Genomic DNA, 19,125 nt, shown 5'->3' on the forward strand with positions numbered 1-19,125 from the left:
AAGGTTTAACGGAGCAAGAGAACAAATAAAACCATGCTCTGGGGCAAACAGTCAGATTATATAATATTGGATAAGAGACTCTTCCTATTAAAGCTGATATAGTGGATGAAGAGGACTCTCCCACTCATCTGGAATCATCTGGTCTTATGGGTATTGCCACGACTGTTGAATCATTTCTCTGTGAAATAAATTTTTTGTTTTTGTCAAACAAAAACAGAAAAGACACAGCAACATGGTTATAATGAAACTGCCACCCATAACTTAAAAGCACCAATTCACAGGAACGACTGAGATGAGAATTTCAGTCTGAAAATAATATGTCAACAATTTCAAGAACATCACTTGTTATGATCTCTCCAATCTGCAGGTATAGTTCTAAAAGCTGCAATAACTGCAGCAACTTTGCATGTAAGGAATCCAGCAGCCCCAGATAGAAGTTCCTCAGGTTTCAAAAATATTGCAACATTTCCAGGAGCATATCTTGATGCTAGAAATAAAATTGCTATAGCCCATGATAAGTTTGTCAATGGTCCCCTGAATCCTGATACTTTATCTTGAAATCTTTCATTTTTTAACTGAAACTGGTTTTTGATTGGCAAGGTTGATACTTTCATGTCCATGTTTTGTCCTTGCTGTTCCAAATTGGATCCCCTGTGAATATGATCATCCTCAAGTGATGACTCATTGTTGGTAGAACCAGGATAACCCTCAGTCCCAATGGACGAAGGCTCTGACAAGCTGTCAACAGCCCTTTGCAATACTAGCAGATAGATAAAGCCAAGAACCCCACCTATTGCAAACCCATTTGAAATTTCTTGGCTTCCTGCAATTGCAGCAGTGGATGTGCCGCACGCAACAAGCACAGCATCATAAAGCAGCAAGGAAAATTTTAAGTTTTTATATTCCTTTAAACTGTCCTGTTGCATTCTTCTGACAGCTTGAGTAGTTTCCATCGTTGCAAATGCACTAGGATTCAGAGGCCTCAACCATAGGTCATTACCAGATAATTCCTCCATCTTAAAGGGCCTCAGCTCAGCCGCTGAGTCACCACCCTCACCAAGAAGAACATCATTAATCCGGAAGCTATAGTACAATCCAAGATTCCGACTGTTTAGATTCTCTACATTATCAACTGGATTACCCATGCTTTGACTTGGAGGTATGACCATTACATTTAGGCCCCCCAATCTCCAAGAACCTGATTTGCAAGAAAATTCAATCAGAGAATAAGTAAAGATGAACATAAATGCATGATTCCACAGGGCAACCTCAGAAACAGAGTTCAATGACAAACAATGATGTGGGGGTTCAAATATTACTCCGAAAGTATGGATTTCTTGTTATGCATGTGCTAGTATTCTTCATTTTGTTTCTTCTATTTTATTTTCATTATTTTGGTGTGTAGATTGCTAGGCTGAGGGGGGTTCGGTTGTTGCATTATGTTTGAGCAGAATATATATTGAATAGAGGGGGGCTTATTAAACAAGCCTAAAGGATAGACACTTTCAACCACTAAAGAGAAGCAGATGAATCCATGGTCCCGGGCTTCATAGCATCACCTTGCATGCATTTCCTGTAGGGAACTTTTCATACCCATAAACCAAATAGTCAATGACATTGCAGAGTAATTTCATTCCATTCCAATTTGTTATTGTGCACATAAAATTATAAACAGGCTAACTAGTTACTATGAACCTGACTCAGGACCAATCCAAACTGCCGCAAGCTGTCCTATATCAGGTCCCCGAAATGTCACAATATCCACTGAACCTCTCTGGAAACGGAGGTGATCAAAAGTTCTTTGTACAGTCTTTGCTGTGTCTTCAGATAAAGCTTGAGCAGAAGAAATTGCCGGGATCCTATGTATGATTGAATTTCCATTCTCACCAATCATACATAGTAGGATACCAGTATTTATCTCTCTAAAACTGGAATCAACATTGTTACTTGTAGTCAGTGCAACCCTGTAAATCGACTCAGATAAATCAGGCAAAGTACTAGCACATAATCCCTCTTCAAGTGAATCTGCCACACTATAATTTGCTAATGCTTCAGTGGATGACAAAACCTGTAATGGCTCTGGAAAGGCTTCAGAAGCTGGAAACACAAAAGTAAACCTTCATCAACCTCTCATGATGCCTTCTTCATGAATGAAAATGCTTACAAAAGAATGATAAATACAAAAATAGGAGCAAGAGATCTATGCATGGGGAAGAAAGACAATTTTCATAAGATCATTTGCCTGGTTATTTTCTTTTTGGAAGAATAAACCACTTATGATAGTTTTCTTTCTACTAACAACTTGCTGGTTAAACATCAACTGGAGCAAACCTGTCACTGGTTGATTATTGATATAATATCAGTTGATACTGGAGCACCCTTTGTACTGTGATGTATTTCGGTGTTGAAGTGGCATAATTGGTGCATTGCCTTGTCACTAGAGTTAGGAGAGAGCACTTCACATGGTCCCCCTTTTCTTATGTTGTTCTAGTCACCACATGACTATGGCAGGATATCGTTCAAATGTTGTTCAGTTGTATGTGATTCCTAGTTAAATGTTCTTTAACTTATTTGGGGGTTTTTGATACGTAGAGCAGCTTATGATGACTTGGACTATCACCCCTAACAAGACACTCCTAGCTCATTTAAATTAGAGTCAGTTTATTTGCAGCCTGCTCATCATCAAACGGCATCTAAAAGTATGTATTCCAGGTCTAAAACCCAGCCAATAATACCTTTTCCAGCATACAATCATAAAGAGCAGAGTTCTTTGATGCAAGGTCAAGGTATATTGGAGGCAGACTGGTGTAGAGTCTGGCTGCATATGACAGCACTTAACAATCGTAATTGAGATCCGATTGTGAAGGTGTTCCTAACTTCCTTGTGACTGGGATGGTCGATATATGCTACAGATCCCATTGGATTTGTGATCCACACAAAGGAAGTCATGAAATCCCTATAGTGCCTGGGCAGCACTCAATCTGGATTATATAATGAGGCATATGCTACAATTCTTTCCTTCCTGGTGATTATGAGGCTGCAGCACATCTAACAGAAGATACAGACAGAGTGATGACATTGTAAGTTCACTTCACTCACGTGAATAGAACAGTGAGACACTTTGCAGATTTGTTTTGATGGCAAAGCTGTCTCATCATGGAACAGCAGTTGTAAGGAAGCTCTCTGATCTGAAATGTACCATCTATATGCCATTTACTGAGAACATGTTTGCTGTAACAGATTATTAAGAGGATTGTCTTGTAACCAAATCAAAGTGGCATAATTCAAGGTTTATGTTCATACTTGCAATATCCGTGTTTGCTAATTTCTCCAAACAGCTTACTGTCTTGAGATGATAAGTGCAGCCCAATTCAACTCATAATCTCAGATTTGATATCATGGCAATTGATGTGAGTTTTCAGGGCTTAATATGTTGAATTCCCTGGCCTAAAAATTGATATGTGGTCACTAGCCCTGGAAGATATAGTCAAACTGATATTTATTCAAATTTTCCAACCAAGTTCAAGCTAGTATAGGGTAGTGAATGTTAGGTTCTTAAACATGCATCAAATTTGAAATTTAATGATCTTATGTGAAGGTTATTTTTCAGATTTGCAAGTAAAAAAATAAAAACCTAGCAAATTGATTTTCAGCATTAAATATGAATGCAAAATGCAGAAATTTACAAGTGAAATTCTGAAATAAAATTCCAGAATGCTAAATATTCAAAGTGAGCCTAATATGTGATCCAAAAATGAAGTCTAAGGCTCTAATACAATCTGAAAAAAATATATTTCTGAACCATATCAAGGGCTAGAAATGCACTTGAAGTAATGCAGAAATTTAAAACAGTTTCCAAAGTGTGGAAAATTAAATTGAACCTAGGTTATGATGAAAATTTTAGGTCCTAGAGATTTATGAACTAAATAAAACGCTGAAATTGCACAAAACTTCAAAAAGAAATCTAAAATGCCATTTCCAGCAAACACAAATCTAAGTTACTGGAAACGCGGACCTAACCTCCCTGAAACGTCGTTCAGCATTTCGGATCCTGAAACTGGTAAGAAACGCCGGAAAAACGGCTTGGATACGTATTCGTGGCGTTTCAAAATTTCAGAGACGGCAAGTTAGAATTCCAAAACATTTTTATGGCATTTTTGGTAAAAGTCCTCCATTTCCGGTCAATTTGAATACATTTCAGCAATGCTGAAATGGATCCAGCCAAAAAAAAATGTATCTCGATTTCCCAAAACGGATCCGCCAAAGAGAAATATGTTTCATGATTTCCTGGCTGCTGGGAACAGTTTTTCTATTTTGTTTTCGCTTTGTGTTTTTTTATGAGGCGGCGTAACTTTTAGGTTATTACGGTATTACCTTTATGTTTTACCAATTTTCTTTTTGTCATTTTCGCTGGAGGAGCCGCAGACTATGACTGTGGAGTGAGCCCGCGAGCTGACTGTGGGAGTCATTATTGTAACCTGTTCAGTGGAGACTGGAGTGAGCCAACAGTGGGAGCCCCAGAGCCGTTGCAACTTGTTCATGTGAAAATTTCTGAATCTACACATCAGAAATCCTACTACAATCGCTGGTTTATCATCTCCTACTTGTTATTACATTGAACAAGTTATTTAATTTATAAACAGTGATGAAAAATACTACTAAAGACTACACTGACATGCAGATCATAAACCAAAAATATATGAGACAAACATACAAGGGACACCGTTATTTTTGGACAACACGTCCCCGGAAAAATCCAATGCGGGAAAACTGGTGCAACAAATAGTGGGTTTGTATTATTAAGCAAGCAGAATCTTAGTGCAACAGGTTGCCTCTCACACTAGCTAACCTTTCAGAGAAATATCGGCAACAAGAAATACATACGAGGGTTTACCTCGTTCTCCAAGTCACAACTGATCCACTGAGTGGCCTGACTCCGGCAAACACTGCAAAATCCCAGTGCAATCACTACTTGGGCCAGCGTTTTGCCTCTAAGAGACTGTGTCACCCCTTCTGCTGGATCGATTTGCTGGAGGAAGACTGTTGTTCAGCCCTCCCGGCTTAGAACCTCGCTTCTCTGGCAAAATCTCGAACTTTTGACGAATATCCTGCACTGCCACTGCAAGAGACCCTCTTGGCCTGCGTCAGCACTGCGTGAGCCCCTTCCTGGGCTGCGTAGGCCTCTGCGCTACCTCTTTGATGCTACTGCTACCTCTCTACCTGGTAGTCTTTGGCTTGAAACTCCTTTCCGATCCAAATCTCTGCTTCTACCCCTCACTGCAACTCAGATCATCTGTTTGATTTTCTCAGCAAACCTCGCCCCAGAAAAATCGAACTAACTGATCACTTTTGGTGTATCTCCAACTGACCCTCAAGCCTCCTCTTATACTTTTCCTGTTGATGAATCAACGGCTGAAATTAAGTCCCTAATCAACGACTAAGATTAAAACAGACTTGATCCTCGCCTCTTAGAAGCTTCTCAGTGTCTCACCCATATTTTTATTAATACCCATTAATATTTTTATTTTCCCAAGTTTAGACTTAGTAACCCATTAAAAATATTAATTATTTTAATAACTCACAATCCAGATGGAGTTTCTTCAAACGATTTTCGGGTCTTGGAGATCTTATGCATTCTAGCTCCTCCACAAAATTTTGGAGCTAGAGCACATTCGATGCTACCCAAAATCAACAGTTCAGTGAATTGGAGTGTTTGAGTGGTATAACACAGGTATGAAGTGTTAAGCATAGCGTATGATTCTTTCTTGTTTGTGAAGGCCCATGAGAGCCCCCGCCATGGTAGTGCTTGTGTTAAGCTTCTCTATCCATATCTATCTATCGGTGAATGATGAATAACCGCAAGCCCATTACCATGATACCAAGAGTGCCAATCACTGGGGACTGTCAGTAGGCACGAGGCTCTGCAATACCTCTGTAAGGTCGAGCTTATAGCCTTAGTTTCGTCAACGAACTGGGCTACTGAATATCGAGTGTAGCGAGGCTGACACCCCGATCTTCGTTCCATACGTCAAGGTTGTATTTTCGACATTCAACAGTTGGTCTGATTCCCCTGGAGTGGGTTTACAGACAGACATTATCTTGTTTGAACTTTGTGCAAACCAGAAACAATGAAACACATTTTTTGGGACTGCCTTTGTTCTAAACTTCTATAGATTGTTGGAAGCACATACAGAATCAATACTCAACTTTATTCCAGGGAAAGGTGCATTGGTGAACTGCGATCTTTGGTGACTCCAGAGTCCAGACATTTAGTGCTCTCTGCCTTCACAGTAATCTAGGATTGTTTACTAATTACTGCCTATCTAGGATTGTTTACAATTACTGCCTTGTTCACTATCTGGAAATTCATGTGCAATTTTATTTCTGCTGATGAAGCCAGTTCACGTCAGTCTTTTTTTGTGTAACTGGAGGGAAAAGATTCGATTAGAATAGTTGGTTAAAGGCTTTCTGCTCATTAAGGATACTAAATATTTAGATTCTCCAACATATTCTGATTTTATTTCTTTAGTAGCATTGAGGAAGAGGATTCAGTTATCATTGTAATCTGTATATATCCTTCCATGTTTAAACTGTGCAATTGTTGGATAAAGTCTTTTAAGTTTTTGCTCATTAAGGATACACAACAACTAGATGCTACAGCATGTTGTTGTTTTCGAGTTCCACTGATAACTAACCCAATTGTCAACTGCACATAGAAAGAATATCACATTCTTTTGAGTATGATTGGGCCCTGTCCCAAATATATAAATTATACTAATGTTAAGTGTTAATTAAGACTTTAAAAATAGTCCTTAATTGTGGATTTAGAAAACCATAAAAACTTGCACCTCAATATCCAATGAATTAGAATCTTTGTATTTCTCATGTCATACACAGAACTCAGAAGTCAATGGTGGAAGAGGTCATTAGATATCAGAAGTAAATGGTGAAAGAGGTCACCAGATTCCTTCCAAAATTGTGAGCTTAATATGACCAAACATCAACACCTTAACATAACACTTTCCAAGGCATTAAGGTGTCAAGCAAATAACAAAATGATCCAATGTATGATAAATAATGGCCTATGTTTCACTTTGGTATTGACATGGACCAGAAAGCAGCTCTAGAGAATGAGACATGGAGACATAGTGAATAAGTCACATAGATTACATGTCCAATCACTGGTTTTGATAATGATTATTCTTTTTCAAGGCTTGTAACTTGTTTTGAAATACATATTTGCCAATTTTATTTTGCAGTTTCAACTTTCATTTACATCATCATCATGGCAACTTCAAGTTCAGCCATTTGTGTGGCAGAGGAAGTGGAACATGAAATTGAATTTGCCCCTAAAGTTGATCCAAAGTCACCACTTTGGAAATATGTAACTATTGTTGAGAAGATCCAAGGAGGGGGATCATTGGCATTGGTTTGCAGTGAGTGTAAAAAGGACTATAAGGGATCATACATGGGTTAAAGCACATTTAGTTGGGTTAAAAGGCAATGGAGTTCAAATATGCAGTGTCCCACCTAAAGAGAATGGAACAGATGGAAATGGTTTAACCAAGGAAAAACTTGCAAAATATCAGAAATAACAAGACGAGGCAGATGCTAAAGCAAATGAGGCAAATCCTGCCTCTCAATTAAAACACCCAACAAGGTTGGGAGCATCTGCATCAAAACCTCCACTTCCTTCTCATGGAATTGTTGGTTCAAAGTGGTCTAATTTGGGACCGCTTGAAAGGAGTTTTAATAATGATGCTCAAGAGATGACAAATGCAGCTATAGGTCAATGCATTTATGCAAATGGCCTTCCCTTTAACCTTGTGCGATCTCCTCACCGGGAAATGATGATAAAAGCAATGAATGAAGCTCCAAAAGGGTACAAGAGCCCTGGATATGAGAAGGTCCGCACCACGATGTTGAATGCTGAGAAGTCAGATTTGGTGGCTAAATTAAGCCCCATTCGTAATTCATGGCGCATTTCAAGATGTCCATCATTTCTGATGGATGAAAAGATCAAAGGAATAGGCCTTTGTTTAATGTGATTGCTCAGAGCCCAAAGGGGGCAATGTTTTTGAAGGCAGTGGATTGTGAGGGGCAGGTGAAAGATTCCCAATCCATTGCTGACATCTTGATTGAAGCAATTGAAATGGTGGGGCCAAATAATGTTGTCCAGGTAATAACTGACAATGCAATGGTGTGTAGAGTAGCAAGCCTAATTATTAAAGGAAAATATTAGCACATCTTTTGGTCCCCTTCTGTTGTACATTCATTGAACCTCATGTTGAGCAAGATGTGGAAGCAAATTGGGTGGATTCGAGTTATTTTTGAAGACGCAAAAGAAATTCAAGCCTTCATCACAAACCACCACATGTCCCAAGGCATCTACAAGGAATTTGCGAAGTTGGAGCTCCTTAACATACCTAAGCTTTAAAGTTTATTTCATAAATTCTAATTTCTATGACTCTGAATTCAAATATGTAAATTGGATTCTCAAATGTCATGATTTGTGAATCATAATAGTTATTCAATCAAATTATGATTTTTAATTTATTAAAAGTTGAAAAATTGGCAATTTGGCACTTGCAAATTGTCGAGACTCGTTTTGCTTCTCACATCATAGTCTTAACAAGGCTTATGCAGGTGAAAGAAGCATTACAATCAATGGTATGCAGTTCTCTTTGGAATCAATGGAGGCAATCCCAATCTGATAGAGCACAAGCAGTGAAAAGGTTGGTTGTTGATGATGAATGGTGGGATAGGGTGGAGTACCTCTTGGCATTTACTAAGCCAATTGTGGATTTGTTTCGCCTGTTTGACACAGATATGCCTAATTTGGCAGAGTTGTATGAGGGCATTGATTCCATGATAGAGAAGATAAGGGTGGTTATAAATGCCAAGGAGAAGGACCTATTACCGCTCAAACTAGCAGGGTGTATATGGGGGATTCCTAAAGGGCAATTGCTAGGTCACAAGGCAATGATGGAGGCTTAGCCCACTATCACCTCAGCTAAGACTCCCTACTCTTTACGGACTTTCACCGATGGGAGGAGACCTAGTGCATAGGAGGTCACTTGCGAAGGATGAATCAACCAATGGATATGAAGTGACCCTTATAACCCTTTTCCTAGAAGAGGATTTCAAGAATAGAGCTTTCTTGCTTGTCAAGCAAGGTACGAAGATTTCTAGGAGGTGAGGACTTGAGGGTTCGGTTTGGAGGAATATGTCTTATGAAGGAGTTTCCCAATCCTAAAATCCTTATGGAACTTGACTTCCCGAATGGTTCTTGAAGATTTGGCTTTTCAAAGGTGCGGTACCACACAGGACCAAGTGGACCCAACCTAGGTTAAGGGGCAAGAATTTAGCAACCAATGATGTTCTTAACCCAGACAAGGATGGGGAAAGGATCAAAGCAAGAATTTTCACTTAAAGGTGTCAAATTGATCCTATGAGGCACTAGCCTTGGGGATGTCAGGGCAAAGTTTGATCTCAGAGCTAGGGCTTGGGTTATCTCACAACTCCACCATCGGAATGGCTTCAAAATTGGAGGAGGGTTTGAGGACACACCAGCGCAGAAGAGGCTAAGAGATCGATCTTTTTGGAGGGCTACTTTGTCGGGAAAGTGATGCCCTAGGTGACCCAACTTGGCTAGACCTAGAAGAAGGTGAAAAAGAGTGGATTTTTGAGTGACCACCTCTTGGTAGATCAGTGCCTTAGTCTTGGGAGAAATGAGTCTAGGATAAATATGAATAAGGACCTTGTTTCTTAGTCAAGGCCTTAAGACTACTTCGCTTGCCTTCTAGGGCAAAGGGAAGCAAACTTACAGCTTTATACTTCGACTTGCAAAAGGTGATGGCTTATCAAGATGAATTCGTTGATAGAATTATCCCTAGGAAATTTCATTCAAAATTACATGACATTGAGAGATGCTATATAGAGACAAAATTCCACAATTTAAGTAGTAAATTAGCCCTAAAAATAGTGAAATTCCCAATCCAATGTATATGACAAAGCATGTACTTACATGTAATAGAACATATCCAACCATCCACAATTTGACAATAGAGAAGCTCCAAGATAAGATAAACCAAATCCAAACATCAAAATTCATCCATGAAGCTCCAATTTATCCCCCAAGAAAAAGTGTGAAATTCTCAAGAGAGAAAAGAGATCCAATCCAAAGTGATGATGAGAAAATGAACTCATCTCACTTGTATTTATACACTAATTAGGAGTTCAAATTACTCTCTTAGGCCTACATAAGCCCTAAAAATAAAACAATGTGCTAATAACCTAACTTTCGGTGACAAGCCCACCAAACTAACTCACAAATGAAATAATTAGCCTCTTAAGAGGAAAAATGATAAATAATACATGTCGTAGGGCCCTCCAAGAGGACTAATCAGGTCCATAGGTGCCATAATGAAGAATAGGACCCTCAAAAGTGATGGACTAGGGGTTGGCCCCTTGTTCTCCAAACAATAAACATGTGGTGCTCCTAGTGGGTGTGGGGGCACAATAATAACCTCATGGGTCTCCAAATGAGTCGAAGATGCTTGTAGATCATCTGTAATGGATCCAATGATGGCGTAGGTGATGCCACATCATCCCACAAGTCCTAGGTCAGCTGCCAAGTCCCTCGTGCATTTGTGGGGCTCGCTGGGCAAAGGTGAACCAGGTGCATCTTCTTCGTCCACTAGGTGAATCTTGAGCAATCTTTGAACATCCTCGAGGATCCATGGAGTGTTGTCTACAGTTGTGTGTTAGAAAATGTAACTATGTTCGGTCTTCAATAATGTACTTGAGTCATTATGTAATGTACTTGTCAAAAGAATAAAGAAAAGAATTTTTATTATTGTAACAATGACTTATTAAAGCATGGGTTTCATGATTGGGTCATCATTATATTAGTCAAAGTCCCCATTGTGGACTCCTAGGATTAATATTGAGTTTATAGAGTCATTGTATATTTGAAGAGACCCTTCTTGGGCTTTCAAACCATGTAAAAAGGTTTTGTATCAAGTCAAAAATAAATTTTGTGTCCTCCACATCATGTCGGCCTAAGGACCCCCATTCGACCCACTAGAAGCCTATATATTGAAGGAGGCCGAAGTCAATTGGATCACTCACTCTCAAGGAAGTTCGATATCTCAAGAAGAGTTGAAGAAGTGCAAAGTCTGTTGTTGGGAGGATGAAAGAAGTGCAAGTTTGGGGGGGTCTCTAGAGAAGAATAAAATTGAGTTTTTGGTGCCTCTCTCTCTCTGTTTCGTGGTCTAGGTTGGGAGATCGAAGTCTCCTAAGATTTCTCTATTGTCGGACGTTGCATGTTGCCAGATGTTGTTTCCTAGTCGAAGCTACTGGAAGGGGTCCAAGATCTTGGAGGCTAACATGGTGTGGAGGGAAAGTCTAGTCTTGGTCTAGGGTAAAGAGTCTCAAAGAACACTATTGAAAGGAAGAATTATATTGACTGGGTTTTCCCCTTGAGGGGGGTTTTGCCCTGAAATGTGCCTATATCTTGTGTCTCTTGTTTTGTGATCTTCATATATGTATAATTGCTTGATGAAAGATAAGATAATAAAGAAGTAAAAGAATCCAACACACTCACAAGTAATTATCAAGAAAGGAGAATCAAAACCTAATATAATATCCTTGATTTTCCAACATGGTATCAGAGCTAAGGACAAGAGAAGTCAAAGATCACTTTGTTGGCATGGATTCTCCCTCTATGGTGAACTACATAAGATTGGGTTTCAACTCTGCTAGAAGATGGATCAAGAAGATCATCTACTACTTATTCAACAAAGTCAAGAGTCAAGGATTCTTGGCTGCCCTAATAGGTTCTCTTATTGATGACAATGCATGGATCATTGATAGCGGAGCATCGAGACACATGACAAGTGAAAGCAAACAACTTCACACACTATCAAAGGAGTCATCCTCCCATGCAATGGAATTGGGTGACAACAAAAGCTATGTTGTTAGAGGCCTGGGATCTACATCATTGAAGTTGGATAATGGATCGAAGTTGCATCTCAACAACATTCTCTATGTTCCAGGTTTGAAAAAGAATTTACTTTCTATTTCTTGTTTAGAAGATAAAGGGGAAAGGATTTCTTTTTTTGGTGGAAAAGTATTGGTTTGGGGAAAGAACTCTAGTATTGACAAAGCTAGGGTTATTGGTGTTCATGAAGGAAGTCTTTACCAGGTTATCACTCCATCTCCTCAAGCTTTGGTTCATATGGAAATAAGTCCCATTGAACTATGGCATCGAAGGTATGGCCATCTTCATTATAGGGTCATCCCTACTCTTAGTCAACTAGTTCATGGTATTCCTGATATGAAGTTAGATCATGAAGGTGTGTGCAAGGGATGCTCTTTGGGGAAGCATACTAGAAAGCCATTTCATCATAATGAATCTAGATCTAAAGAAATATTAGATCTCATCCATTCTGATGTATGTGGGCCCATGTCTGACAAAACACTTGGAGGACATCTCTATTATGTAACATTCATTGATGACCATTCAAGGAAGACATGGCTCTACCTACTCAAAACTAAAGATGAAGTATTTGATAAATTCAAGGAGTTCAGGGTTGAGGTGGAAACCGTAACCGAAAGAAAGATAAAGACTCTAAGGTCTGACAATGGTGGGGAATATGCCTCTAAAGAATTATTTGCATATTGTAAAGATGCAGGCATTAAGAGGGAGCTCATTGTTCCCTACTATCCTGAAAAAAATGGATTGGCCGAAAGGAAGAATAGGTCAATTGAAGAAGGCATTCGAACTATGCTCCTTGATCAAGATCTACCGAAGTTCTTATGGGGTAAGTAGCAACGACTGCTGCGTACTTTCAAAATAGAAGTCTTCATAAGAGTCTTGATAATACCACACCCGAAGAAGTATTCACAAGAAAGGAGTCTAGTGTGGATTATTTCCGCATATTTGGAAGTCCAGCATATATCCATGTTCCGAAAGACAAGCAAAAGAAGTTGGACTCGACAAGCATCAAGGGAATATTCATTGGCTATAGTCTTTCCTCAAAAGCATATAGAATTTACATAAAGGAGGGAAGATACATTGAAGTAAGCAGGGATGTCATATTTGATGAGAATCAAGCTTATAAGAAATCAAAGGATATTCCTATTGATTATGATGACGAAGAAGTTCCCGTATTTGAAGAAGATGAAGTTCATCATGAGAACTCTACTGCAAATGATGAAGAAGAAGGACCAAATGAGCCTATTCAATCAGTGGTTATCCCAACCACAAGGAAGAGGCCAAATTGGTTGAAAGCTACATTAGAAGATGCTGAAGGACATGAAGCTGCGAAAGGGTCCTCCAGGGAAAGTAAGAAACCGAAAAGGTATTCTGGTTATGCTGCATATATGACAAAGTTGATTGAAGCCGAACCATCTACATTCCAGGAAGCTGAGCATGAAGAGGTTTGGAAGAAAGCTATGCAAGAAGAATATCAATCCATCATGAAGAATGGGTTTGGGAAATCGTTCCTAGACCTAGTGACAAATCGGTTGTCACATCGAAGTGGATCTATAAGATCAAACATGTTGTTGATGGAAGAACAGACAAGTATAAAGCAAGGTTCTTTGCAAGGGGTTTCTCTCAAAAGGAAGGCATTGACTATGACGAAACCTTTGCACCTACAACAAGGTACACTACCATTAGATTGTTGGTTTCATTGGCTACTACAATGGGGTGGAATATCCATCAAATGGATGTTAAGACCGCATTTCTAAATGGGACCATTGATGAGGAAGTGTACATCGAACAACCTGAAGGATTTGAAGTGAATAGTAGGGACTCTCATGTTTGCAGACTCAAGAAGGCCCTATATGGCTTGAAGCAAGCACCAAGGGCATGGTATGCAAGAATGGATGCATATCTTCTCAGGATTGGGTTCGTGAAGAGTACTGCTGATCCGAATCTATATATCAAGGTCGTGAATAATGAGCCCGTCATTATTCTACTATATGTGGATGATCTATTCATCACTGGTGTAGAACGAAGAATTCAAGAATGCAAGAAGATGTTGGCAGCTGAATTTGAGATGAAGGATCTAGGATTGATGCATTACTACCTAGGTCTAGAAGTATGGCAAAGACCTAGGGAGATATATTTGGGGCAAGGAAAGTACATCATCAAGTTATTGCAAAAATTTGGGATGATGGACTCCAAGCCGATGATTACTCCTATGATCACCAACCTCAAGAAGTTGAGGAGCTCCAACTCTAGTCTCGTGGATCCTACCTCATATCGATAGTTGGTGGGTTCCCTGATGTATCTGGTAAATACTAGGCCAGATATATGTTTTGTAGTGAACATTCTTAGTTAGTTTCAGTTGGAGCCTCGTCATGATCACTGGATAGCTGCCAAACATTACTGCCTAAAGTATGATAGTAAGGAAGTCAAGCTAATTGGCTTCACAAACTTTGATTGGGGTGGCAAAGAGACCGATGGAAGGAGCACTATCGGAGGATGCTTTAGTCTAGGAGTTGTTATGATCTCATGGATGAGTAGGAAGCAAGATCCCGTTACATTGTGTAGTGCCAAGGCAGAATATGTGGCTGCATGTGAAGTAGGAAAAGAGGTTGTTTGGTTAAGGAAGCTACTGACAAATTTATTCGAGGAGTCTTTGGGTCCTACCGTGGTTAATTGTGATAATCAAAGTTGTATCAAGATGTTTGGAGATCCCGTGTTTCATTCGAGGACGAAACATATCAATAATAAGTTCCACTTTATTAGGAACTTGGTGCAGGATGGGATCGTGAAGTTAGAGTATGTTCCAACAGATGAACAGGTAGCAAACATACTGACAAAGGCTCTTCCTAATAAGAAGTTCGAATATCTAAGGAACCTACTGGGTTTGGTAAATATTGGTGATTGTATTGATGATAAAGAAATGGAAGAGATTTGTTGAGGCTTTGCGATTGAAGCATTGCCTAGGGAGACATCAGGTCAGCACTCTGTGTTGATGTCTGAAATCCTGAAATTGAAAAGGTTGTGTTGTTTATTGAGCTCTGCTTTGGATACACACCTATATGTTTGGGTTGGTGGTTAGCAAGTAAGCCTGATGGTACCTAGAGGGGATGAAATCTTCTGTCCACCTTAGTCCCACTTGGATAAATTTCCCTAGTCAGGAATCTAGTCCATGCATTGTAGTGCCTAAATCGTTGAGTGACTGGTTGGATAGATTGCCCTGGTCAGGAATCTAGTCCATGGCATTGCAGTGCCTAAAAGTTCTTCATGTTTTCATATAGTTTGAGATCTTCCATTGTATATGTACATTATGAATACCTCCCTAGTTAAGAGGGAGTGTTAGAAAATGTAACTATGTTCGGTCTTCAATAATGTACTTGAGTCATTATGTAATGTACTTGTCAAAAGAATAAAGAAAAGAATTTTTATTATTGTAACAATGACTTATTGTAACAATGACTTATGGGTTCCATGCTTGGGTCATCATTATATTAGTCAAAGTCCCCATTGGAGACTCCTAGGAGTAAAATTGAGTTTATAGAGTCATTGTTATTCAAATAGACCCTTCTTGGGCTTTCGAACCATGTAAAATGGTTTTGTATCAAATCAAAAATGAATTATGTGTCCTTCACATCATGTCAACCTAAGGAAGATCAAGTTGGCCTAAGGACCCCCATTCGACCCACTAGAAGCCTATATATTGAAGTAGGTCGAAGTCATTTGGATCACTCACTCTCAAGGAAGTTCGATATCTCAAGAAGAGCTGGAGAAGTGCGAAGTCTGTTGCCGGGAGGACGAAAGAAGTGCAAGTTTGGGGGAGTCTCTAGAGAAGAAGAAAATCGAGCTTTTGGTGCCTCTCTCTCTATTTCGTGGTCTGGGTTGGGAGATCGAAGTCTCCTAAGATTTCGTTGTTGCCGAAAGTTGCATGTTGTCGGAGGCTGTTGCCTAGTCGAAGTTGTTGGAAGGGGTTGAAGCTCTTGGAGGCTGACATGGTGTGGAGGGAAAGTCTGGTCTTGTTCTAGGGTAAAGAGTCTCAAAGAATACTATTGAAAGGAAGAATTATCTTGACTAGGTTTTCCCCTCGAGGGGGGTTTTGCCCTGGAATGTGCCTATATCTTGTGTCTATTGTTTTGTGATCTTCATATATGTATAATTGCTTGATGAAAGATAAAATAATAAAAAAGTAAAATAAGCCAACATACTCACAAGTAATTATCAAGAAAGGAGAATCAAACCCTAATATAATATCCTTGATTTTCCAACACTGTGCAGACCCATGGCTCTCAACACACACCCTACATGTGCCAATGTAGCCCTCTAGAGGGTTAGGACCTGTTAAGTTTAGGTATGTTCTATGCTTAGAGCAATTTAATTCAATTTCCACAGTTAGCTCAATATCTTTTCCAGATTAGTAATCATATCAGCATTAAAGTAAACTGCAGATAGAACATAAACATAAATCACAGAAGACAAGCCAAGACAAGAGGACACAAGATGTGGCGCTAGCCAGGGACAAACCCCAATGTGGGGAACCCTTGATCAATTCTTCTTATATGTTCTTCAATAGTTCAGCAGAGAGAGAGAGAGAGATAGTACATTTACAACAGAAGTCAACACTTTGACTTATCTAGATAAGAGCATAGATCATCTCTAACAAGATGATACATGAGATCAGTTGAAGACATGTTGCTTCAACTAATTCCCCAAATGACTCCACCTATCATTGTGTTGCATCTCATCATCATGCTGCACATGCTTGTTGTCCCATTGTGCCACTGCTGTACAATGTCATGGCTGTCCCGTTGTGCCAATTTTGCATTATGTCATGGCTATCCCGTTGTGCCACTTCTGCACTATGTCATGGTTGTCCCGTTGTGCCACTGCTGCACAATGTCATGGCTGTCCCATTGTGCCATTGCTGCACAATGTCATGGCTGTCCCATTGTGCTTTGCCATACCATAACAACACCATGAATTTGCTACACTAAATACTAGTTGCCCCATGTTGTACCATTGTACCATTGTTGTCCCATTGTGCACTATATGCCATTGACCATTGCTATCCCATTGTTGTACCATATGCTGCACCATACTGCACCAAGTTGCCTTTGTTGTCCCATTGTTTTATCATTGCAGCACCATGTAGCATTGTTCCCACTGCTGCACCATACATCTTGTTGTCCATGCTGCTGCACCATACATCTTGCTGTCCATACATCTAGTTGTCCATACTGCTGCACCATTGTTGCACCATACATCTTGTTGTCCATACATCTAGTTGTCCATACTGCTACACCATACATCTAGTTGTCCATACTGCTGCACCATACATCTTGATGTCATATACTATGCTATCTATAATGTTACAGCATTCATCATAAGACTTGGATCTATCATTCATGACTGTGATTCAATCCAAACAACAGATAGAGCATCCTTATTTAGAACAACGTTAAGATGCCATCTCCATTAGGCAGCGTAGCAACTAGGTTTAGGGCATCTCTTCTCCTTAGACCTGCGGCTAGGGTTTCTGCCTTCACTTCCATGGCTGTGTATTACTGCTTCTTCATAGGGCAACGTTAGGACTTCTCCATAGGGCAGCATTAGGGCTTCCTTCACCATGCTAGATCTCCCTTTCCTCCTGCGTCTAAGACTTCTTCATTAGGGCAGCGTAGAGCCTAGGGCACTCCCTCTAGATTAGGGAAACGTTATCCCTTAGGATCTCTCCTCCTACTAAAACCCAAAGACAAGTAAAGAAGAAGAGATCCCAAGTGTGTGTTGAAATGACTTGAAGGCCACCTCTATTTATACTAAAACGTTGAGCACAAGTGGGGTTTATTTGGTTGTTGGCCGACCTTGACGAATTCTCCCATAACACTAATAAATTCATATCTCCATGAATACTTATCGGAATCGGATGATCTTTAGATCAATCCTACACCTCTTGATGAGAGGGATCCAAGAAAAATATCAATTGCAATTAATAAGATGACCCACATAGAGTTTGGCCCTAGTTTCCAATTTTAACACTCCCTCTCAACTAAGGAGAACTCCATTTGTTGATCCATATGTCCAACTGTACTATCTCTGCCATCAATGCCCTGCACTGCTCTGCTCTGCTCTACTCTGTTCTGCTGAGCTCTACTCTACTCTGCTGAGCTCTGCTCTGCTTTTCTCTGTTGAGCTCTGCTCTGCTGAACCATGAAGAAGAATAATTGATTGAGAATGTCTCATACCATTCACCACTGACCCGAAGTTAGTTTCATCTGAAGAAAGTGTGTCATATCACTCTTACTGACCCGAAGTCAATTTTATTGATCCCAGATCAATATCACAAGAGAGTGTCTCAAACCACTCATATTAATCCCAGATCAGTTGGAGGTCATCCTAGCATAGGGAGTACGGTAGATACAATGATGCGTCCATCGATAGTACTACTATGGTCCCTAAGCCCATTTCCCTGCTCATTGATCAGATGAGAGGTACTTCCCATGAGTCCCAGACTGCATGGGTAGGATGCCTTGACAGGAGAACTAATCATCCTGTCCCAAAGTCGCCTCGGGGTATCACAGGGGAAGGTTGAGCCATTCACCCTGTACACAACGCACCATTAGGGGAGGGTGAGTCGCCCTATGGTCGTGTGTTGCTCCAGTAAGTACCCCAAGCCCCCCAGAGCTCAATGCATGCAACATGCAGGACCCTGATAAGAAGGTCTCTCAACGACTCCAAGTCGTTCGGGAAAGTCACAGGTTTGACCTTTCCCCAGGGCTTTGACAAAATGTCTGTGACTTGTACATCAGTTTCAATGCGATGGAGCCTCCTCGCTCATCAACTTACCATATCCCAGATAAGGTAGTATCAGATGTCTACCTGTTGCAGCAATCATCGAATACGAGATTCCTCAACAATCGAATCCCCCCCTGGTTGTCACAGAGGATCACAGTGGTATTCATCATGTGTACAAAAAGCTCACTGAATAGCTTCCACAACCAGGAAGCTTCACACGAGATCATACTCGTAGCTATGTATTCAGTCTTAGTAGTGTTTATAGCAACCGACTTCTGCTTCCTGCTCATCCATTATATCAAAGCGGAATCCAAAGAGAACCAGCACTGAGAAGTGCTCTA

The 19,125-nt window shown here is 40.1% G+C and overlaps 1 protein-coding gene across 1 annotated transcript in view; it reads right to left on the minus strand.

Annotated features, from left to right (window-relative positions):
* Window positions 1-233: 233 nt before the first annotated feature.
* LOC149187642 (uncharacterized) overlaps window positions 234-19,125 on the minus strand; it is a 293,919-nt gene continuing 275,027 nt past the window's right edge. Inside the window, exons 3-4 of the mRNA XM_089411417.1 lie at window positions 1,696-2,097; window positions 234-1,198 (exon numbers count right to left, since the gene is read on the minus strand). Of these exons, the coding sequence (XP_089267543.1) occupies window positions 339-1,198; window positions 1,696-2,097 (1,262 nt within the window). The 3' untranslated portion in view covers window positions 234-338. The remainder of the gene's footprint in view (window positions 1,199-1,695; window positions 2,098-19,125) is intronic.

This window comes from Pinus tabuliformis, chromosome 3_1 (genome assembly GCF_031772625.1).
Source record: "Pinus tabuliformis cultivar Carrire ecotype Pingquan chromosome 3_1, CPIR1, whole genome shotgun sequence".
NCBI classification, from domain to species: Eukaryota; Viridiplantae; Streptophyta; class Pinopsida; order Pinales; family Pinaceae; genus Pinus; species Pinus tabuliformis.